Source organism: Anopheles maculipalpis, chromosome 2RL (genome assembly GCF_943734695.1).
Source record: "Anopheles maculipalpis chromosome 2RL, idAnoMacuDA_375_x, whole genome shotgun sequence".
Taxonomy (NCBI): domain Eukaryota; kingdom Metazoa; phylum Arthropoda; class Insecta; order Diptera; family Culicidae; genus Anopheles; species Anopheles maculipalpis.
Genome location: NC_064871.1, coordinates 67,395,399 through 67,419,372, shown reverse-complemented (window position 1 = coordinate 67,419,372; position 23,974 = coordinate 67,395,399). Strand labels below are relative to the sequence as shown.

The 23,974-nt window shown below is 42.7% G+C and overlaps 4 protein-coding genes across 7 annotated transcripts in view; 3 read left to right on the top strand and 1 right to left on the bottom strand.

Annotated features, from left to right (window-relative positions):
- Nucleotides 1–23,974, bottom strand: part of LOC126568810 (exportin-2) — a 487,296-nt gene that overhangs the window by 371,411 nt on the left and 91,911 nt on the right. For 3 of the 4 annotated variants that reach the window (XM_050225451.1, XM_050225452.1, XM_050225453.1), the window contains exons 1-6: nucleotides 23,224–23,331; nucleotides 21,292–23,095; nucleotides 20,409–20,500; nucleotides 20,013–20,319; nucleotides 19,785–19,952; nucleotides 19,240–19,712 (exon numbers count right to left, since the gene is read on the bottom strand). In XM_050225451.1, coding sequence (XP_050081408.1) covers nucleotides 19,250–19,712; nucleotides 19,785–19,952; nucleotides 20,013–20,319; nucleotides 20,409–20,500; nucleotides 21,292–23,095; nucleotides 23,224–23,308 — 2,919 coding nt within the window. In that variant the 5' untranslated portion in view covers nucleotides 23,309–23,331 and the 3' untranslated portion in view covers nucleotides 19,240–19,249. Of the gene's footprint in view, nucleotides 1–19,239; nucleotides 19,713–19,784; nucleotides 19,953–20,012; nucleotides 20,320–20,408; nucleotides 20,501–21,291; nucleotides 23,096–23,223; nucleotides 23,332–23,974 lie in introns of those variants that run through there. The other variant, XM_050225450.1, reaches the window with a different exon arrangement.
- Nucleotides 1–23,974, top strand: part of LOC126556098 (uncharacterized) — a 41,472-nt gene that overhangs the window by 14,333 nt on the left and 3,165 nt on the right. The window lies entirely within an intron of this gene.
- Nucleotides 145–667, top strand: LOC126567410 (perlucin-like). The gene is made up of 2 exons (XM_050223634.1): nucleotides 145–205; nucleotides 291–667. The coding sequence occupies exons 1-2, from the start codon at nucleotides 145–147 to the stop codon at nucleotides 665–667; spliced, it is 438 nt and encodes a 145-aa protein (XP_050079591.1).
- Nucleotides 6,753–16,584, top strand: LOC126568779 (tyrosine-protein kinase Shark). Its single transcript, XM_050225405.1, has 6 exons — nucleotides 6,753–6,782; nucleotides 10,112–10,208; nucleotides 10,269–10,753; nucleotides 11,623–13,984; nucleotides 15,885–16,056; nucleotides 16,128–16,584. The coding sequence occupies exons 1-6, from the start codon at nucleotides 6,753–6,755 to the stop codon at nucleotides 16,582–16,584; spliced, it is 3,603 nt and encodes a 1,200-aa protein (XP_050081362.1).

The window sequence follows — 23,974 nt, the reverse complement described above, 5'->3', positions numbered from 1 at the left end:
GGAGCGACGACTCGCTTTTATAGGTAGCTCGTACCAACTGGACCAGCTGTGTCAACAACTGCAAAAGAGTATAAAAGTCTGCTGACCAGTTCCGTTCGATAGCAGTTCAGTTTGCAAAGCTCTTCTGAAGCCTAAATGAAGGAAATGGCTCTCAAGTATTTGTGTTTAGTGCTGTGCTTGGCGTTGTTCGCGACGAAAGCTCATGGTGAGTGCATATCGTACTGGGTTGTGGTTCCAAAGGCTCAACAATTTTAATTACTTTCTCCATGTTTCACCGTTCTGCTACGAAGGATACAATGAGTATGTGGCATACAAAATATCAGCTACCTTCTTCGAAGCGTATCAGCAGTGTCGTCTGTTTGGCGGATATTTAGCATCAATTGACTCGGCTGCTGAAAATGCGCGAGCTGTCACCGCCATCAAAGCTGTTGGAGATATAAACAGACAATGGTACATTGGAGGCTCCGATTTGGGTAAAGAGGGTACTTTTGTTTGGGTTGGTTTGAACAAAAGAGCTAGCTACTTAAACTTTGGCCCGTCTGAACCCAACAATTCCAATGGAATAGAGAATTGTATCGCAATAGGATCAATATCAGGTACCCAGTGGAACGATATTCCTTGCTCGTTTAAAGCACCAGGGTTCGTGTGTACCTATGTCCGTCAATAATATGAAATTTGACAATAAATTATTCGTCATAAATCCTGAATTACACGTTTTCACAACTCTTTCTACATATCATCTTACATCATCACCAACTTGGGATAGTTTATCTGTTAATCATTCAGTAGTCTTAACGGGTAGTCTAGTAGTAATTGGCGCAATTAGAGAAACTGCGGGATTGGAAAGATTCATCGATCAAAATACTGCGCTGCAGGATTTCGAAGCCACATTCGATACTAGGAGAATCCATCTGCATGCTTTTTCGTAATGGTATTCAAACTGTGTGATGATCCCGTTTAGCCGCGATAAATGCACACCAGTCAGCCTACGATTATGTGATAGACGGGCTAATCTTGCAGAGGAAAGCACTAGGTCAAGGATCTAGGCATCTTGCTTGACACGAGGCTTTCCTTTAAGGATAAACTTGATTGTGTTGTGACCAGCAGCAGTAGGATGCTTGGACTGGTCTACAATTTGACTCGCGAGTTCCATGACGCTACATGCATCAAAGCACTCCATAGTGCACTGGTGAGTTTACTGCCATCATTCGTGTGGCCTCATGCAGTACGACCTTAGACGCATCTAGAGACTCACGCGTTTTGTCCTTCGATGCTGGAATCGGAGGCTGGAATATCGGACCAGATGTCTGCTGCTTGGTCTGTCTTCCTTGGGAGAACGTATCACTCAAGCAAGGTGGTCTTTTATTGCGAGACTCACCGACGGCCACATTGACTCACCAAGGCTTCTCTCGGCAATTTACTTGTATGTCCATGGTAGATCACTTCGTGCCCGAGCAATGCTTGCCGTCACAGAACGGAGAAGCATTCGCCAGCGCCAGCGCCATCAAGCAGCTTAAAAGCAACAAGGCTGCTGGTAGTGATGGACTGGCGGTCGAGCTGTTCAAGATGGGACCGGAGAAGCTTACCGTCGAAATGCACAAGCTGATCACGAGAATCTGGGAACAGGAAGAATTACCGGAGGATTTTAAACTGGGCGTCATTCACTCAGTCTACAAAAAGGGCGACAGACTGGAATGCTTGAACTATCGTGTCGTTTCAGTCCTTAATGCCGCCTTTAAGACCCTGTCCCAGATCTTGTTCTGCAGACTTGCCCCCCTTGCTACAGATTTCGTCGGCAGTTACCAAGCGGGGTTTGTTGGAGGCAAATCCACCACCGACCAAATCTTCACTCTTCGGCAGATCCTCCAGAAGTGCTGAGAGCGTCAGATCCCTACGCACCATCTGTTTATCGACTTCAAGGCGGCCTACGATACCATCTATTAAAATGAGCTATGGAACATAATGCAGCGGCACCACTTTCGTAGAAAGCTGTTAAAGCTGGCTGTTAAAGGCCACCACGAATGGGGTGCAGTGCAGAGTGAGAGTATCGAACATGCTGTCGGAATCGTTCGTATTTCACAGTGGTCTGAGGCAAGAGGTGTCATACGAAGCGCGGGGTCGAAGCGGGGACAACGATATCCGAGGCACGATTCAATTTTCAATTCAATTTCTTGGCTTCACGGATAACATTGACATCGTTGGCAAGACGACAGCGAAGGTGTGTGAGGCGTACACCCGACTGAAAAGTGAAGCAGCAAGAATTGGATTGATGATCAATGCGGCGAAGACGAAATACCTGCTTGCCGGAGGTTCTGATCGAGGTAGAGCCCGAGTGGGAAGCAGCGTGTTAGTCGACGGGGACAACCTCGAGGTAGTAGAGGATGGAGCGAGAGAGGCTTCGGGGATCACAGCGAGTTCGTTGGCTGGATCAAGCGAAGGGTGACGTGTCGAAGATCGGATGCCTATATGGATGGGAAGCTGCAGTCAGGGATCTAGCTTCCTGGAGATCTACTGCTGACCGGGCCATGTCACGACGACGTGCTTTTTAAAAGAGCAGGCCAACATGAGTCTGTGCTTGCTTACAAATCTAATCAAATCTAAAGAAAGCGATACGCGATACTTAAGTGCTGCGAAAGAAAGAAGGAAAATAAATCTTGCCTTCTCACTGCTTTAGCATCTATCAAGGGATCGAAAATAGTATATAAGAACGAAACAGTTTGAATAAATCAGACTTACTTATAAAACTCAATCAACAGAACATGTAGGTCTTTGGGATATACTCTCAGGTTCAGGTAAGTTTCCCCTTTGCCTTCCCTCCAGATGTTGGTCTCGCACTCCAGCAGTTCCTCCCCACAGTCGTCGGAAGAAGTACAGGAAGAAGTGGCAGGTCCTTCGCGTCATAGGTACACCCAACGGCGGATGCTTCACATCCGGTTTGTTCCCGTTTATTCTGGAAATTTTCGATCAGATTTACCCTGCTCTCTTACGGATAAATCCAAATACTAGTTTGGGATGTTAATTGATGCTGCTGATTGCTACTTTGAATGGTAAATATATAAGATGCCATAGATGATACTACATTAACCTATTATTTACAATTACCATTATTTTATAAGATATTTTTAATTATGTGTGTAATATTCCCTAGATTTAAGATTGTTGTTAAAAATTGAAAAAAAAAATGCATGACAATACACCAGAGTGTGTAAACTCGATAACTGCGGAGAAATGGTTTTAGTGTATGCGTTGCTTTAAAGAAATACGCAGATAGACAGTGATGATATCATTCTGATTACAAGAATAAAATAGTAACGTTTGAAGAACTGGTTCTGAAGGACGTTCGAGCGGGTTGTGGTCTAAGAAAGTGGAGAAAAACTCTAATGTAGAACATTTGTCGATTGTCCACAGTGGAAGAAACAGCGATTGTGCAAAACCTGTCTTAAAAAAAAATCACACATTCTGCAAATTTCAGATAGATATCCATTCACGAGGCAAAATACTTATATTTGCATTTGACCAACAGCAAAAACTATATCTACAAATATATTCACGCGTTTCCAAGTTTATTGACAGTGGCCCGTATATTTTTATATTTCATTCCAAGTTTTTTTAACGCTTTGCCGTATATTTTTGACCATATCCCGTAGTGTTTTGATGATTTCAAAACAAATATATTTATTTTATATACGACGACTTGCGCCGTCGTGTCCCCAAAAAATATATATGAAAATATGATTTATAAACGTGTAATTTTATTCTTGTAGAATTACTAGTACATACATTATCTCCCTATTCCAGTTTCCTTTTTTTTTTTTGTTTATTTAATTGGAAACCGACCGTTACGTACGTAACGGTCGGTTTGAAGCAGATCAGAATTATTGTGACTTATCGCATGGAATCGTCGTCGTTGGTCAAAATAAACATATGAATTTGGAAACGACCCGATGCATAAAACTGTCGATAAAATTGTTTAGGCAAGAAAAAAAACATGGAATAGCATACGCGGTAAGAAATAGGACCAAAATAAACACCAACGCAAAGCCGGAGAGCAATTGTAGTGCAATAAAAAGGACCCAAATAAATACGAGGGCTGACAATAAAGTAAGGTCTCCAACGTTGCAACTTCGCCGAATCACGCGCTAGGCGAAATCTGGCAACACCGCCGTGTTCCTTGGTTCCCCCACTACCACTTTGCTACTGGGTGAGGCTTCCCCGACCGCTCAGTCTTGGCTGAGCAGCCGTCAACGATAGAGGTACCCCTCGCGTCAGCGTCCAATTGTGCGAATTGTTTGAGAAAAGTAGCCAAGACCTTGGCCTTTCCAACGGTGTATCGCTTTTTGTAAATAAATGTCATTTTCTATGAAAAAACACATTGGAGACCTTACTTTATTGTCAGCCCTCGTAAGTTTGATGAATTGTTAAGCTAAATATAAGATTAGATTTTAAGGAATACGCGGCCTGTCCGTCTTAACGAAATAAAAAAAAGATATGTTTCAACGTCTTAACGTAATCGATCGCAAAGTAACAAACGTTAACAGTTCGATCTGGAGAAATGTTACAATCATTTTATTGAGCTATTTGCGACGCTATTCAATCCATCATCTAAAAATGATTTGAGCTGCGAGTTCTCTTTCTTTACAAGCGCTCCATCGCTTCTAGTCTGATGTCTTTTGTCTTTTTTTATCAGTTTCCATCTAGATTCTTTTCCACAAGTCCACGCCATTTACATCAACTTCAAATCCGCCTTGGATCGTGTTTCAGTTGCAGTTGAAAACCATGGTTTTTTAACACATTCATAGAGCTTATACGGACTCCAAACATTGTGCCTAATTTCAACAGAGTACTATAACCAAGCAAAAAACATCTCACTTCTCAATATAGTGAGCATGAACTTCTTAGTATAGTGAGAACCCTATTGGCAAAATCTCACTTCTCGTAAGAAGGCATTTCCCACGATAGCGAGCGTTCAGAAGTCATCAAGCTTGTTCTTCCATCACTGTCGATAATTTTTTTTGCCCTTTACGATTTTTTTTTTTTTATTTCAATAGGACGGCTTGGCCGTATTGCCTACCATTGGCTTAAAAGTAAGATACTCCTTTCATCTTAGCTGGAAGACATTTCCTTCTCCGAGCCGTAAAAGGGCACGTAATATTCCGTCATCCAAAGCCGACTTCGTGGTTGAAGCGAGAGTTTTAACGTGTGTGGGCAACTTATCCCTGGCGTGTGCGAGCGTTTTGAAGGCGGGTCGAGCAGACAGATTTCAGTTCTGTTGTGTACGTTTAAATTCAACCACAGAAACCAAAAAAAAATGGCAGACCGTAGCCTCCAGTGGTGCTAGTTACAGAATAGAAGACGATTTTTTTTAGTTTATCACAATTGTCTCGACACTTAAATTAACATGAAATTAAATTGCACACCAAACATCTTTTTCCATGTGAGCAGCCTGAATGTATGCAATTTACAAACCACCAGGCGTCCGCTTTTATTCTCCTCATACACACACTCACACAATTCTTTCTTTCTCTCTCTCTCTCTCTCTCTCTCTCTCACTCTCTCGCAAACTCATCTTTTCGCATTGCATACGCTGCTCAGTACAAGTGAGCAAAAATGGGGAAATCCCCTGACCTGCCCATCATGACTCATCTTCCAATAGAAGCGAGCAACCAAAACAAAACAATCTAACTGGCACAGCAAAACGTCATCGATTAAATGTGCACGTTGCGAAACCAACGACAAGTTGGAAACAAATAGCTTACAGAAGAAAAAAACAATAAACACATACCACACCAAACAACAAGGAAACAACGTAACTTCCATTGTAACGGAAATGCTGAGTGGGAGGTTTGTGAAATGCCGGCAATCTGTGTCTATTTAGGGAAGGAGACGCCATGTAGCAGGTGGTCGCACACTTGTTCCCTACAATCTGTCACTCTTCCATATAGCTGCGAACATATATACACAAGGGGTTTGATAGTGGTTGTGCAATGGCTCTCATCTCGGCCAGACATGCTAGTTGTTTGCTTTGATACACTTTCATTTGCCTTCCATCAGAGCTACCGATCGTGTGGCTCATGGAGGAAGTATCGTGTGTCCGTACCAAAGCGTGATTTTCATGGACTGCTACCGGTATAGGTTCAGCTTAAGAAGCCATGGGAAAGATAGCAAATAGCACGGCAGGTTGTTTGTTTGGTGAATGGTAAAAGTGTTAGTTTGCTAGCCAATGTGTGCGAAATATTGGCGATGAGTGCATGCAGCTTCTATCAAAATACGCTGTGTCTGTATTCCGAAAACTGCGAGACAGCATCGTTCGCTTTGTTCCAGCTGTAGATAAATTAAAGTCTCATTCTCGCTATCTTTCTCTCTCGCATATGCGTCGATGATGTCGTTCTAGCTTTGTTGGCTGTTGTCAGATAATAGAACTGTGCACCGGTGAGTCATCGCACTGGCCGCCTATTTGTACCTCGTACATGTGTGTCGTGCGTGTTTTTGCAGTTCCTTATCATCTTATACTCTGGTTTTTTTAAGTGAATTATCTTACGGCTCAGTAGAGTATAAAACAACTCTGGTGAAGAAATATAAAAGTGTGGATGAGGAGCGAACGGACGTTAGCTGTGGAAGATACCAAAATGAACCCTTACAAAACCGGTGCAGACACATCTTCGTGCCTCTGTCTGGTATGATAAACTTTCCGCCGAGTTTAAACTTTTACCGACCGAAGAGGTGGCAACCAGTCATAAGCTGAAGCAACAAAAATGTCCCGGACAGACTATGTGATTGTGAAGGTAAGTGTTTGACACTTTAATATCTCGAATGATTTATAATCGCAACAACCGTTCCGAGGCTTTGCACCGAATCCCCGAAAATGAATTATTAACCATCGTACACACCGGACCATCCTAGACAGTCGAAGGGATTACAAAAGATTTAAGAGCTTTGCACGATATTTTATGACATTTTAAATTAAATTACCGCCACTGGGGCTGTTGCGAAAAAGTACCATTAATTCATAACCACTCTCGGCAATATCTGTTTTTTTTTATACTGTTGGAACGACCAGAATGGTTATCTAATGAAGATGCATTTGATATTTGTTTTTTTTTTACCCAATTATAAGTATTTCGGCAAAAATACCATTCACAACAGTTCATCCTCGAATTTTAAATTAAAGCCAATTTCATTCTTGTATTCTTGTCTATTATACATAACGTAAAAATGAGATTGTGAAGCCAATTTGCAACGATTCGAACAAGTGTATCTTTAAATTGATATTTGATCGGCACTTAGTTTCGTCGTAACCTTTTAGATGAAGGACCAACCTTCTAAATAAAAATATGACCAAAACACATAAGACCATAGAGTAGGACCATTCATCAATTTTGAAATTCAAACAAAAAATGATTAGATTTTTACTTTTTTCAAAAACTAGAATTGATTAGCTCTGATAATAAAAAAGTTAGCTTTTTTATTTCATAAACAATGATTTATGAACTTACAGACACAAATTGCTATAGATAGTTCAGATGCTGATGAACATTCTACCGTATTTTGGTAAAGTTATATCTAGCAAAAGTATCGAAAGCAGTAGTTTGAAATGCGGAAACAAAAATAGTCTTTATCTATAGCCCGTCACTGTATTAGCCCTGTCGTCAAACGACCGTTGCCGCTGTCGCCTCTGCCATTCTTCCACTCCCGGCGAATCATGAAATAAGGCTACTCAATGTTACAGAAATGTAAAAAAATATTCATCCTGAATCGCTTTTATTGACACATAAACCATTAAAATAAAATCATTCATCAAATTTAAATTTCAACCAAATGTTTTTATACTTTTGGACTGATCTTCTCGATACTTTAATCAAACTTAGATATGGTTATGCTTAGTAATATCTTAGCAGTTTGAATATCGAATATTTGTCGTATTTGTCGGGGTTTGATCGGAATGGAATTCGATATTCAGTTCTATCTGTCGATACCGCTACCAGGTTTGTTGGATCAATCCGTACGCAAATTGTTTTGCCAGGAATTGAGCATTTCACATAATTTTTAAAACAATTCTTTCTATTTAAAGATAATTTTAAACAATTTATATTCTGGTTTATCTGTATCTGCTTATCGGCCTTCTAAGATCAGTCCGGCCATCTAATGGGTTACCAGACTTGATGATACCACGCACCCCACTACTGAGGAACGATCCAGATGAAATTTGAGCCCGGTCCTGCCGTGTGAATACCGGCACAGTTGTCACCTCACTAAGATTACTAGTCTTGCTAATATCTCGTAGTTAAATAGTCCGTCCTCATAACGGAGGAATGGTCCGGATGGGATTTGAAATTCGGTCCTGCCATGTACATCACATCAAAAAAATCTATGTAAAGTATTAACTAATCGGGCGCTACAACTGCATCGCAATCTAGGTCTGCTGCATCAATCCTCGATACCACTCACGGTCTCGAACCGTCATACGCCTATTTGATATCTGGCCTTTCTGATGGGCATATCTCGATTTGGCCCTACAACGCATCTCCTGTCCATGTGAACAGCCTAAAAGAACTTTACGGATTGGGGTTCTCATGACACGAAAAGCCCACCGGAGGCTCTTTCATTGACATACGAGGCCAAAATCCTCTCGAACGGGATTCAGTGGATCTCTTTTAGATAAAGTCCATATCTCAGAGATGTATGTGAATACTAAGTCCCAACATCGTCTGTCGTGACAGGTGCTTTAAGTGGAGATGTTTCTTCGGAAAGTATCATAACCGGTTGAACCCCCAGCACCCTTGAGCATATGTGCTTCTTCTTCTTGGTTTAAACGATCTTCTAGGATACGCTGGCCATCGACTGGGTTACTAGACTGTGCTGATACCACATAATTGGATATACCGCCCTAAATGCGGGTGAAAGGTCCGGATAGGATTTGAACCCCGGCCCTGTAGTGTGAAAACTGGAGTCACTGTCACCTCTACCACCGGACCTCCATGAAAGTATCTCAACCTCTAAATTGTTGTCAGTGCTCACTTTTGATCCTACATAGGTGAAGTTTTAGACGATTTCAAAGGTACAATAACCTGTAATAACCAATAATCATTCTGGGTTTCATCTTGTTTATCTCCAACCACATTTTTTTATGCGGTTTGCTTAATCATTTGCTCATAACCACATGTTAGTTGGGTTTTGTTTCAAGTTTATCAATAATAAACAAACAGGTTCCATGAATTGTGTTACAATACAAAGTTGAAACAAACTAAACCAACTGCCAATTCAAACTAGAATGAAAATTGCGATCATAAACTGAACGCACCGGCACTACACTATAAACGCGCTCTTCCAAACACAAACAAAGAAATTCTTCATTGCATCAAATGTCATCCAACAAAACACCTCAACCAGTTCGCAGAAAAAGTAATAAATAATATAAACATTAAGTAAATAGCGCTTGCGAAATTGAATGTGATGCTTAAAGTTGTGCTCATTCCTGCACTCATTTTCTACACTCTTAGTTTTTGAACTAAACGAACGTAATCGATACTCGTACGTTTTCGGGCCACCAACGCTGGGATGTGGCAATGAGCTGTGATTGAATCCGATTGTGCATGCGCATTACTGGAACGCACGGTACAGAAATTTGTGCCTTCGACTGCCTTTGGAGTACCAAATGTTCTAACAATAATTTCTTTATTTTGGAATGTTCCATATGTTTGTGTTGAGTGAATGAGTGCAGTTTGATTATAACAAATCGGTAAGCATAGGACGTTCCGTTGTTGATACGCGTTTTTGTTCAGGCTAGATAGAAATGATAACATTGATAATAATGAGCCGCGACGAAGAATAGACACAGCTTTGTAGGGTGCTGCGCATGGATAAAACCTCAATTATGTTCAATGAGTGTGAATGCGTGCCTGTAATAAAGATGGTTCCGGCTTACGGAATCGTACAAAATTAGTAGAACAACCTGTTCAAAGAATCCTTTTCTATCTCACTCTTGCGTACAGCCTGTCGCATTGTGTTGACAAAGACGGCAGCAATGTAATATCCATCAGTAGCAATTTAGACCAATTAATTGGCCACCTTTGTCTAATAAGTTTTAAATTCGTTTCTTTCCCTTTTCTTCCAGACCAAGTCCTACATCCTAAGGATGAATCGGGAAGAAAATCTGTGCTGGTTTCATGGAAAAATATCCCGTGAAGATGTGGAGGATATTTTGCGTCGAGGTAAGTGTTTCAAAACATCGCCAAAAACAATGTGTCCATTCACTTCGGAAAATGTTCCAGACGGCAGTGAAGGAGTGTTTTTGGTACGCGAAAGTTCCTCCTCCGACGGTGACTACGTACTGTCCGTGCTGTTCAAGGGCGAAGTGATACATTACGCTATCCGACGACACGGAGACGATGCGTTCTTTTCCATCCAAGATCATACACCGATCCACGGGCTTGATTCGTTGATCGAGCATTTCCAGAAAGACAAAGGCTCGCTGGTGACGCGGCTGCAGGTGATTTGTCGCAGTGATCCACCACCGCACGATGTTCGTAGCCACGGTACCACGAACCTGCTGCACCGTGCCACGAAGGAAAGCAACTACACTGTCGTATCGGAGCTGCTGAAGTGTGGATATCGGAATATTGATTCCAAAAATCAGGACGGTCAAACGGCGGTGCATCTGGCGTGTTTGCATGCAGATGATAAGATACTGCTGAAGCTGATCGAACGTGGAGCTAATATAAACAATCGCGACGCCAAAGGCAACACACCACTTCACGTAAGGAATTTTAAATCTTTTTTAAATTTGCTCATTTTATACTAAATATTTTGTATTGTTTCATTACACTTTCAATTTAATTTAATTTTAACGCAGTCTGGTAGAGTTTCCCATTGCAATGTGAAAACTTAATCTTATCTATCTCAAATTCTATCCCGCTATTTATACTAAAGTGTTTCCCGCTTAGGGAAGCCAAATAATCCAGCTAAATTTATTTATTGACTATGTCCTTAATTTCTTCTTGTTCTTAATTTTCTATGCTACCTACCCTATGTTTATCTTTAAAAGAAAAAGGAGGATTTAAAAAATGTTATTAGACTGACAGCAAATAGTTTCCTCTTTCTTGAAAATGTCTTGCAAATACGACGAGTAGATCAAAATATATGAGCTTTACTTATTTATTAATTTTGTTATTAATGTATTTAGCCAGGCCCAATTTATTAGTTTTATAAAACGACAAAATACAAATACTCATACAAAATATATGAACTGGCCGAGTAGGGGGTTGTACAAAATAGAAGTATTAATTAAAAATTAAATTAGAAGTATTTTTAAAAACAAATGCAAAAATCTAGTTTTTGCTATATGATAGAAAAAACGTTTTTTCTATGCAGTCTAAAATTTTTAAGTTGATAGCTCCATTATGTTAAATGTTATTGAAAAATGGTGGTCATCGAAATAAAGGTTAATTATTATCTAACATATTATAAACTATACTGACAAATATCTACCAATCAAAACCTATAAATTATGATTATTGAATGTAAATGATTACTACAATTCTGTCTATCTAACTATAACTATAAAACTATTTGTACCGTTGCCTAGGCGCCACAATCTAATGCAAACGATCCTCCCTTCCTTTTTAGTATGCCTGCGCCCGACGGAATGGGTTGGAGATGGTAAGGATGCTAATAAAGGCGTCCGCTAATCTACAGGCACGGAACAGCGAAACTGGCTGGGTACCGCTGCACGAAGCAGCCGATAATGGAAATGTGGACGCAATCCAGGAACTTCTGCGCCATCGTGTTCCCCATCGACCGAGAACCAACTATGGTGAAATGCCTTCGGACCTGGCCCGCCATCGTGGCCACTACCAGGTGGTTGAGTTTCTGAATGCCTATGAACCACCCCGACCACAGACACACCGCGATCTCTGGTACCATGGAACGCTGGAGCGAACTACGGCCGTCGACTACCTGAAAGACTTTGCTGCCAAGTTGCTGCCAAATCTGGCACACCGAAAGCAACAGGAAGGTGACAACAGCAAGGAGAACAACGAGTGTCTTGATGGGCTGGAACAGTCCACCTCGGGCACATACTTGGTGCGCTATTCGGCGACTCAGAATGTGGACGTAATAACGATGCTGTACGATAACGAACCGAAGCATTTTATCATCCAGCGACAGCAGGAATGGCTGTACATTGACGAAGGTCCCTACATGAACTCGCTCGAGCATTTGATCGAGCACTATACGCGCTTCTCTGACGGGTTGCCGATAAATCTGCGCTTCCCCGTTACTCCTGGCCCAAAACCACCGATACCGGCGTGCGCAACCATACCGAAATCCAAACATCGTATGCATCGGGCCGCTACAAGCGGTGCCGGTGGTACAACATCCGTTTTTCTTTATGCTTCCGGTTCGCCGGCACATCATCACAGTACCAATGGTTCCACCCTAACGGCCGGTTTGACTAGCATGTTTCGCAAATCGAGTGATAATTCTACCACAACGGCAACCTTACCACCGAAAGGATTACCAACCAGAAATCTGTCCGTCCCGAACGATGCAATGCTACAGATGAACCGGGTCGGTCTGTTCGATCGTAGTCCCGAACGCTGTGCGCCCGAGACACCGCGTCGCCAAGGGACTGCAACTTCGCCCAACATAGATGAACCAAAAACGAAAACGAATACCTCGAACGCTTCGCCAACGTTCAAGAAAACGTTAATCGATGGAATGAAAAGTTTGCGAAAGAGCAAGCAAAAGCTGAAACCAACCTCGGTGGGAGATTCTGGCGTGGGTGCTTCTTCGACCGAACCGAATTCTTCCATCTCCCCGAACGCTTCTTCAATCGAGCCAACGGTGAGCCCTTCAAAGTTGCTACAGCAGTTGAAATTTTCGTCTGATTTTAATCTGGTCGCGAGTTGTGCCGCCTCAGACGATATCTATAAAATCCCAACAAATAATTGTGCCATCGTTGATATCGACATCGGAGAGCCACCGGTTGTTGTCGCACCGGTTATATGTCCTCCCGTACCGGATAAAGCTCAAGACTCTACCAGCGAAGAAGTGCCACCAGCAATCCCACCCAAAATGTCATCACCTGCGCTTGATTCCGTAAACAACAACGAACCCACGACGTTAGATTACTTCACCCAAAGTGATGATCCACTCCGGTCCGATACACTGCCGGATGATGAAAGTGAAGAAATCTACTTTGTGGAAGCTCCAATTCCACCAGCAAGAGCAACAAACAGTGAAGCCGCTTTTGGAACGAACATACTCAACAATAATGTGGTCCCTCCGGAGGATGGAGTAGCGCCTATAGTAGTAAACCAGCCAGCACGCACTACCATGCCAACCAACTACATCATGACGAAAACCGTACCGATCTTCAGTAGCATCTCGGTCGAGGAATGTCAAAGCCCTACCAGTCCGACTTGCGGTGGACAAATGCGAGTCAGCAAGCTATTCGAACGACTCGACTCGAACCAATCCGCCTTTAGCCGAGCCAGTGTGCTCAGTGGTGAGAGCGTATTCTTTTCCATGTTTCAACAACAGCAATCAAATTCGGAACCGGAAGGGCCGAATTACTTCATTCCGCAGGAATGTATCCACGCAGAAACGGTGCTCGGTCGGGGTGAGTTTGGCTTTGTCTACCAAGGTTTCTTAGAACCGTGGCCACTCGAAGGATTCCCCGGTGGTAACAACCCGAACAAAGCAACATCAGTGCCGCCTGTCATGGGTCGCGTTCCGGTAGCGATTAAGAAAGTGATGGACAGCCAGGAACGTCGTGAACGGACGGATTTTCTACGCGAGGCTAGTGTTATGATACGTCTGCGGCATAACTGCATCGTACGATTGATCGGTATCTGCAAGGGGCCACCATTGATCATGGTACAGGAACTGATACCACTCGGGTCCATGTTGGTTTACATCACCAAAAACAAGAACACCATCAATCCTCACCACGAGATGATGATCTGGGCAGCGCAGATAGCCAGTGGTAAGTAATTTTTGCCAATAAGTTGTAATAAGTAAAGTAAGTAAGTTCAGAGTTGAAAACGATCAAGTTCTCGGAACTTTTCGAATACTAAACCAAAATAATTGGTAAGATTTTGAAAATGCATTCGAGCTTGGCACTAAAACATCTAGCCAGAAAAAAATTACTGGAATTCATTCCGCATTGCTTCGAGCTACAGAATTGAAGGAAGTCTGTGATGTATGCTGTCTCACAGTATCGGTCCACTTCAGCGAGAGGTGTCCCCCCTCATATTTTTTTTTAGTTTCATAAAGAACGGCTTGGCCGTATTGCTTAAATCTAATTTTCAGGCTAGTCACAATTCACATTGATTTGGAGACATTTTCTTCTCCAAACCGTGAAAGGACCCCCTATCCAGGGTAGGACGATTCGCTGATAATTGTTCCGTCGTGCAAGTAGTGTTGGCCTATTCGGGATACGGAATATTTGAAGATTCAATCCCTAGAAAAGTTCGAATCGGGTTGGATACTAACTGAAGGAATCGCTCGGATTAATATTTGATTAGGACTCGAATGGAGTTCTGATAAATGCTGGTTCCAAACAACCATCCACCCTCAACCACCCTTCCGATTCTCTACATAGCGGTGATTCCAGCTGGAGTCCAGACAACGTTGGCATACAATGCCTTCAAACAAAGAGATAGTCTTGGTGGTGTTTCCATCATTCTGGTTTTGGATTTTATTTTCTAACCCGAGGATTTGTGCCACCTTCTCGTTTCTGCTACATAAACAGCAGAGCTTCAAACAAACGATGGATTAATTAGCATATGCTAGGATATGGGTTTACCTATGGAAATGAACCTCGAAGTTTTGAGCCTCGGATGGCCAGATTTAAGAGAAATTAGACAAGATCAGCGCCTCCTTTACTTGACAGGTATTGTTGGTCGATATCTTTCCAACAAACTAGATAAGCTTGGCCGGCCACAAGTCCATTCTGCGTCGGGAGATAGGAGTTTGATTTAAAAGTAATTTATTTAATTTTTTTTTTTTGATAAATTGTCCGCCAATAAAACCTAACAAAAAAGCTTACTTAAATAAGTAATGGGGGAGGAGCTAGAGGGTATTGAAACGATTATGAGGAAAGGAAGGTAGATTCCTTTCGAGAAACGAGGCAGAGGAACAGATAGTAATTGTTATTGAAGGCTAATAGAGACCTTAGAAAAGGATCATTTGAGCCGTAGTTAGTGTGGCGGGATGGGATATGGGAGGTCTATCGCGAAGGCAACGGGAAGGGGCGTTAAGGGAGATGGCTGATATGAAAGAAGAGACATTTATCAGGAGACCTGCGATTAAGTTGGCCCAGATAAGGAAATATCTTTCTCTCAAGTCTCTTTCGTCCAAGAAGGTGACAACGGACTGGATAAGAAGGGAGATCCAAATAATAACCGAGCAAGGTCGCGCCGAACATCTATCCGCGCAAATTTGCGTTGAATACACTCCCCTCTTGCCATTGCGGTTGAGACTGAACCAGACTACAGCTGTGTATTCCGGGGAATATCGAACCCAACAACTATTCAGGGAGTACAGACAGAAGGGATCACGGATTTCGGACGATAGCCAAACAATGAGGCCCAGTGATCAACATCCAACGTGGGTGTTGATGGAGATTGTCTCGTCAAGCCACACAACTAGATGCTTTACAGAAGAAAATGTTCATCCCTCCCACAGCCCAGTGACTACGCTCTGTAGTGCAGCAGTATCGTCATCATCCCTAAAGTCCATGTAACTTATCTCTCTTCAATCCCTTCAATCCAACTAGACTTTACCATTGGATTGCATTTAGATTGCACATGAGCAATCGTATCGTAAATCATCCCCATTCGCGGTAAATCATATCACATATTTCTTTTTTTCGGTTGTTTCAGGCATGCAGTATCTGGAGGAGAAACATTTCGTCCACCGAGATCTTGCCGCCCGTAACATTTTGTTGGCGAACAAGTATCAGGCAAAAATATCCGACTTTGGTTTGTCGCGTGCAATCGGTGCCGGCCAGGAGTATTATCGTGCTAGTCAGGGTGGCAAATGGCCCATTAAATGGTTAGTATTAAACACAGAACACATTTTAACGCTACCATCCAGAGATTGATGCAAACGGTAAATGTTCACAGGTATGCCCCCGAAAGCTTCAACTACGGCACATTCTCACATGCCAGCGACGTTTGGTCGTTCGGTGTGACGCTGTGGGAAATGTTTTCTTACGGCGCACCGCCCTACCACGACATGAAGGGTGCCGATGTGATCAAGCTAATCGAGGAAGATCAACGGCTGTCGCAACCGGAAGCCTGCCCGGACAAGGTGTTTGAGGTGATGCGAAACTGCTGGCAGTACAATCCAAAGATGCGTCCTACGTTCCGCTTCCTGCATCGTTTCTTCTCCGACGATATCGAGTACCAAAATCTGCAGGAACTGGTCGGTACGGGAGTTGAGATTAATGCAAACACTACGGCAATAGGTGGAGTGAGTACGAATGCGCCAATTGATGCTGCAAACACAACCTTCGGTACACTGGACGCGTCTACGCCGGACACAACTGGCGTTAGCTTAGCGCAGCAAACACCCTACTAGACATGGAATTAGTTGGATTCCAGACCTACCGTATTACTGGCTCTTCCGTAAGAGAGATTATCTTTGCATCGGAAACGATATTTATTAGGTTTTGTTAAGTATTGTCGAAACGTGTTGTGGGGTATATTAGGAACACTTTCTTCAGCATCGTTTCGCAGTGGTAGTGCTTCCCTTCTTTTCGTTCTCTATAATTTATACACAGACTATTTATTTCCCTTTCAATCATTCCGCTTCTTTAAACGCTACGTTTCTTCCGTTTTCTACTTTACGTCAAACTTTTGTGGTGCATTTTACCTTTTCCATGTTGCGAATAGAGCAAAGATGCAACTATAGACAACGAACCAGTTAGTGTTCGTTGTGACTACCGCTTCTGATGGATTCGAACAGCAGAAATGTAGGAACAAGTGTTTAAAACACTTTAAGGCACAACACCAAATACTACTGCACTCTTGATGCTCTCGATGTTCTGGTGTAAGCGAATTAGTCATTTTCGTATTTAATGTTAGTTTTTTTTCTGCTAGTTAGTGCCGTAAAACCTCCTACACTTTGAACGGTGGTTTTGCTTTGTAGAAAAACTTTTATATGAGCTAAGTACGGATGGTAAATTTATGAATTATATTTTTAACGCATAAAACATAAATACCGTCAATGGATGTATATGTGTGTGTGTGTGTGTGTGTATATATAACAGGATTACAGCTGCAACAGCGGAGCCACTTCATTACTAAACTACGGTGTCATAATACAACCCGACTAGGTGCCATGCTTACCATGGGTGTGCATTGTCGTTTCCAAAACAGAGATGCTTTATATCGTTATTTGAAAAAAAAAAATACGTTAAACGAAGTGTGTCATTTGAGCATTACTGAACAAGGCAATGTGTGGACATAGTGCTATATAGACCTTAACCAATTCGGGGGAAATGCAAAACAGCGTGCGTAAACAAGTGACCAAGTGAAATAGAAATTGAGCAATATATTTCTGTAACACTCGAATTAATACAGACCAAACCGTCCGTAATTATGTTATTCAAAATTTTCCCTTACTTTGCAAAAATTCATTCTCGTCGACAAAATGTTTTCCATAGAGATTAACGGCTTTCGGTGGAAAGCAAGAATTTTTGGAGTATAGGACAACGCACACAATAGCAACCAATAAGACTCTTAAGCTGGAAAATTTTCTAATAAGAAACTTTGTTTAACCCCATTGTCAGCCTGGTTATGTTTTGCACTTTAATTCCTTAATATCTTTTCATAGGCAAGTCGTACACACTTGAAATTTAATGAATATCTCGACCAATTTGCTTTCCACCTTTTCGTGCAAAAAGAACAAGTTTAAAGTTGATTTAAAAATATGGAAATATTTCTTTACATCTACGACCGCCCATCTACGGTAGGTCATACGTTTTGTATGGGAGTTTCGGATTGTTAAGCTTGTATCTTTTGATCTACTCGTCGTATTTGCTTGAAATTTTCAAGAAAGGCGAGGCTATTTGTTGTCTAACGAATTTCATCTGGATAAAATTTTTAATAATTCTTCTTTTTATTTTTCGCTTCCAAAGCTAAAAACTCCATACATTTACCATTACCAATTGATAAATGATCAGAGTTTTTCTTTGGAAATTGGCAACCTTTGTGTTGTTAAACTAATTTGTTTTACTAAGATCAGTCTTGGAAGTTTAGCATACCACTTCAAATATCTCATATTTATCACATTATATTATTTTTGTGCAAAAATCCTTGATTTTTGGCTTCTATTAACTCATTCCTTGTAAACCAATCGGTTTAGTTTACTGCTGAATAGTCACTTTTTGAGACGGGAGCTTGTTTTAGAAGATATTAAATGCATGATCGGTGTTTTCATGATTAAAATGTATGATGGTGGATTTCATGATGTACATTAACTGAATTATTTGTTTTTTTTTTTAAATTGAGATAAGCAAAGCTAGGGGTTCTATAAAACGGAAAATGCTTAATCGTTTACCGCTTTGGAAGCAAAAAGAAAATAGAAGAATTTTTTTTTCATATTCTCAGCACAATTATTCAAACAACATCAAAAGATATTGGCTTCACAATCCGGAAAAATGAATGTATGCCCCACCCGGGTAGGATCAACTTCGTAGTCGTAGAACAACTTGTACGGTTAAAGACACAAAATCCAATGCATATGGGTACATAAATGTAAAAGAAAGTGACCAAAAGGTGTACACTTCCGATCAGCCAACCAAATAGTTTGTTTGTGAAAGTTTCTAAGAACTGATATTAAAAGAAAAAAAACACTCATCCTGTTTATACCACATAAAGCAAGAATTTACAGCCGTCAATCCCTACAGCCTTGAACGAGGAAACATATTGAACTTGAATAAAGAATATGGAACTTTAAAACTGTTAAAATGTGTTTCGGACATGTTTTGTTTAGTTATACAACACGACACGAACTTTCATACAAGACAACAGCAACTTACATTTAGCTTTATTACAATGCACATTAACTTCAAGAGTATGTGTGTGTGTGTGTGTGGTACACAAACAAAACCTCTTACATGATCACGTATGAATGAACCTGCTAAACCCTAAGCAATTAAAAATCCAGATCGCAAACCAGTTTGCTTGTAAAAAGGAAACGTTGAACGCATCATACATGAATTCCGTCCACTCCTCCTCTTCTAAGCGATCTGGACACCACTCTGCGCACAGTACTTTTGTAGCGCTTCCTGATGGTCCACCGGTAATGCAGCAATCAGTGTACCCACCTTACCGGCGTTAGATTGCGCCAGATTGCCAATGTTCTGTACCAGATATTGGCGCACATTGCCCACATCCTGTAGCGGATCGACCGGTTTCGATTGGGCAAAGTTTAGCTGCGAGTAAGCGGCCTGATAGCCGGGCACGTCTTCAATCTCGATAAAATTATCACCGTCAATGGCCGACTCGTCCGGCGGTAGCTCAAAGATCTGTACCACCGTCTGCAACAGTTTTGGCCAGTACATGACGTACGGTTCGGCTAACATTTCCGGACATTCGCACAACAGCTTCGTAATGCCGACGGAAACGATCTTCTGCTCGAGCTCGCCGGACACTTTGTTTATATCTGGAATGAACACGCGTTCCAGCACCATGCCAAACATTCTGTAAATTAAGAGCAAACAAAGAATTAGAAATAGATACAACATAGATTTCTGCCACATAACCGGTGCTTACTGTGCTTGAATGCTTTCGATCATCTGGATCAGTGCCTGCGGACCTACGCGTGCTGAGTAAAGGCAGAGAAAAACGATAAAGCTGCGCACAAACTTGGTCGTTTTGGAGGAACTAAGCCGTTGAAACAGTAGGGAGAATATCTGACGCATACTTCGGCCAAGCTCCTCACTAAAATCAGGAAACTTTCATTTAAACAGAGTTCATAGTGGGCCCGTTGTAACAACTTACGGTGGATAGTACAGAAGCAAGTTTTGCAACAGATAGAACCCTTCGTGATCGTTATTCTTCGAGGCAATCATCTTCTGAAACACGCCCAGCACCCCGTTCAGTTTGTCGTCGGCCGAAATCTGTGCCGAAGCTTGCCGTACAAACGCACACAGCAATCGAATCAGCGGAGTAACGTTTCCGGGACGATCCCAGAGGGCTGGCGTCAGCAGGCAAGGGAACAGTGCAAGGTACGTCTCCGGAATGTTGCTTTTACCCTCGCGTATTTCCAAAAACAGTGACAACATCTGAAACACGTAAGGCATGAATTCTGAAATGGGAGGGAAAGGACGAAAAGGTAAGATAATTAAAGCAAATTGATAAAATCGTAAGGAAATGGTTTTATTTCGAACACCCTACCCAGCACGTCCTGCTGCAATATGCCTTGGAAAACGGGAAACAGGGCTTCCTCGAACGAGCTCACTGCATTGGGGTCCGCTTTGCAAACGAGTCTGTGGAAGAAGCAGCAGTTTTTCTTTAGCTACAGAAGAATAAATACGTTTGATATCGTATGCTATCATGTATGATAATTGATTGTTTGAAAGTGGTCTTGTGGACCGATGTAGACTTGATGCAATATGACAACAGATCACTAGGTTTGATCATCTGGCGAGGAGTTGAATGTTCGATACAACGTAACCAACTCATACAAGGATTAATAGAAAATATATGGATAGAACTCTATTGGTGGACATTGGCTAGTTGTTAGTACTACCTGGTCCTCATATTTTCGTTACAGTGTGGTTAAGAGTGTAGTATTATAATCTACACGAATCAACTAGCGATATGCACACTGAGTAAGAGCCCAGCTAACAAAATCTCACCTCTCACTATAGTGAGAAATGCCTGTTCGCTATAGCGAGATGTTTGCTGGGTCGGTAGCTGCCGTGTGAAGGCCTTTGTCGCCTTTACCACTGGGCAGTTCCCAAAACAACCCTGTTTGTTTAGCTTAAAACATTTTTTGTGAGTTCATCAAATCAAAATACACGATAATTGAAGAAAAATGAAGAAATTGATCGGAATTTAAATGAAAATGTCTGCCAATAGCGGCAAGTTGCTGTTGGAAGTAAATCGCTAGAACCACGATAGGTAAAAGGCATAAATGGGTGTTAAAAAAAACCCTCAGGATTTTTTCAAACCGGCCAAATATGTAATTCCAGCAGTTTTTTGTTCTTCGCCACCCAAAACAAAATCTTTTAGGTAATGCATACGCTGTAAGTTCAAAACTAATTAAACAACTTACTTGACAGAGAGCGAAAGCGTCTCGAACAGATAGTGATTAAAGTGTGGTTTCGATGGGTTCTTCGCAACGGTCGATAGAATGTCGGTCAGCCGCGGCAATACCACGATCATGAACGGTAACGACGCTTCCTGCAGCGTGTTCAGCACACGCATAATGCACTTCATGATGTACTCGTTCTCGTTCGACCCTTGCACAGTAATCGCCGCAAACAGACCGGCAATCAGTTCCGCACTGAGCGGAGAAAGGATTTCCTTCGTCACGATAGGTTGCTTGTCCGGGCCGCGCATCGTAAGAATTTTATCAATTGTACAGGCAGCGTACGTATGCACCACCACGCTGGCCGCACCAAGATGCTTCGCCACCAGTGGCATCGTTGCGACAATGATTTGTGGTCCCAAAATCGTACGGAACGTCATGATGAACTTTAATGCGTCCGCTTTCAGTACTGGCAGCTGATTCACATCGGCACGCTCGAGCTCAGGAATGATCTGCTGTTGGGTGAACTGTGGCAATGGGACCAGCTCGGATGTTTGCGTCACGCCAAGTTTCTGCGTTTGCCCTTTCGATGCCATCGAGGTAACCAGATAGATGGCCGTATCTTTCGCTTTCCAGTTGTTGGTCGGGTTTTCCGCATACTTTGCCAGCAAGACCTGCAGATACTGGCCAAAGATTTCCACAATCTTTGCTTCGAATTTCTGTAGTAGGGATTTCACCAGATCACAAGCAGCACGTCGACGCGTTTCCACATCCGAACCTTCGATATCTCGCCGTATGTACTCCTCCGGGTTGTCCTCGAACAGTTCCTCATCCGATACGCGGAAGTCCATATTCGGGATGATGACCTTCTCGCAGATACTGGCCAGCACGTTCGGATCCTCGAACAGATGCCGGTAATGGCTCCGTTCGGCAACGGTACTTAAAAACCGGAGAGCGTTCGAAACGAGCGAATCGTACTTGGTGTGGATATGGGTGTTCACCAGCAACTCCCAGACGGCAGTTACAAACTGTGGCATATACGGGCCAAACTCTTCATCATACTTGAGCGCGTACATGCACAAATTTTCACAGATTTGCGACCGTAAATGCTCGAGAACGCCGGCATCCTCCTCATCGTCCGTCTTCAGACAGGGGACGTCCACCGTCAGCAGCCCGTGAAACGCTTTCATCCACGTTTCCATGTTATCTTCGAAAAATTCGGGCAAATCCTGTGAGTTGAGCGAAAAGAACACCTTGCAGACGAGCACGAGCGAATTGTAGATGACTTGGAGCGCTTCCTTGTTGGTGGCGTGTGCTTCCGCCAAACCGAGCGTTGCCTGCAGCAGCTCGGTCAGTGGTTTGGCCATCTTGTCCAACACGTACTTGATCTCTTCCCACAGTTCCTGTGACTTAAACTCGTACCGGTAGCGCTTGAACAGTGAGTGAGCCGTCTGCAGCACACCGTTGATGATGTGAAAATCGCCCGTGGCAAACTTCTCAATCATCTCGTCCATCAGCTCGGGCCATTTGGTCGGAAAGTCGTACTTGCCGATAATGCTGACGGCATCGCTCAGCTGCTTCTGTATCGCGGCCGGTGATTTGAGCATCATCGGTACGATCAAGCTCTTGATCCCGCTGCGGTCCGATTCGCTCACCTTGTTGGGACCGTCATTGTCCAGATGGAAGCCCCAGTTGCGCTTGACGAAGTTCTTGAAGGCGATTGCGGCCGCCACACGGATCGTCATGTCCGCTTGGGGCCGGTCGATCAGATGCAAACAGAGCAACGGATAGTTCTGACTCACCTCAATGCTCTCGATGAACCGTTCAGCTGGCGAAACAATTGGCACCGGTTTAGTAAAACACAATCATTCGGAAACATGGAAGCACACACCCACACACACAGCATCCGTTTTCCGGAGCCAGGTGGGGCTGTTGTGGTTCCTTTCTTTTACCTACCTGGACGGCGCACTTCCGGATCCGGATTCAGTGTTTGCTGTAGGTAGTTGCCCAATCGCTCGAAATTGTTCTCGTTGATCTCCATTTTCCTCTCTGTGTATTGGTCACTCCGGGCGTACAAATCCGCTATGCAATCGTCCTGGCTGGATGATGCGCTTTCTTTCGAACAACCGCAACCGCGGTAGATATTTACAACGAAACGTTCGATAATTACACTCACTATTATAAGAATCTTTTTTATATGCGACCGTTTGTCCTACGCCCGGTGGTGCTTTTGGACGATATATCTTCACTTTTTGTGTAGCGCGTGAAATCAGAAGCGGCAAACAGTGGCGGCCGGCGGTTTGATGTTCTTTTTTTTTTTGTGCAAATTCTGAAGGTGGTGTGTGTTTGACGTGCAATTCCCATTTTCACCACAGGCTGGCAGTTTGTCCGCATTCCGTTACAATTTAAATTTTGATTGCAAACATTTTCCAAATTGTCCTAGAAGAAAGGACCATTTTGCGTTTCAATCGACATTTCTCCATAAAATCATTGGCATACGAGACCTGTCGTGAATCTGCTCATTACTCTTGAAACCAACGAGAAGTGTCCTTTGGTCTGTATAGCGCCTTAGTAAGAAAAAGAAGACGATCAAAATGAAACGGCCGCAGCTGCCACGATGACGTTTGAGTGGTGAATATATCATGCTGTCAGACTGTTCCAATGGCGTCAAAAAACGCGGTTTTCTGCTGGCGTTCTTAATTTGTTG

What these genes read in the sequence shown, in the direction of transcription:
- LOC126567410 (XM_050223634.1), top strand. Translation starts at nt 145, where the DNA reads ATGGCTCTCAAGTATTTGTGTTTAGTGCTGTGCTTGGCGTTGTTCGCG. An exon ending in GTTCGCGACGAAAGCTCATG is followed by an intron (nt 206 to 290) that starts GTGAGTGCATAT and finishes TCTGCTACGAAG; the next exon opens with GATACAATGAGTATGTGGCA.
- LOC126568779 (XM_050225405.1), top strand. Translation starts at nt 6,753, where the DNA reads ATGTCCCGGACAGACTATGTGATTGTGAAG. An exon ending in GGAGGATATTTTGCGTCGAG is followed by an intron (nt 10,209 to 10,268) that starts GTAAGTGTTTCA and finishes AAAATGTTCCAG; the next exon opens with ACGGCAGTGAAGGAGTGTTT. An exon ending in GGCAAATGGCCCATTAAATG is followed by an intron (nt 16,057 to 16,127) that starts GTTAGTATTAAA and finishes AAATGTTCACAG; the next exon opens with GTATGCCCCCGAAAGCTTCA.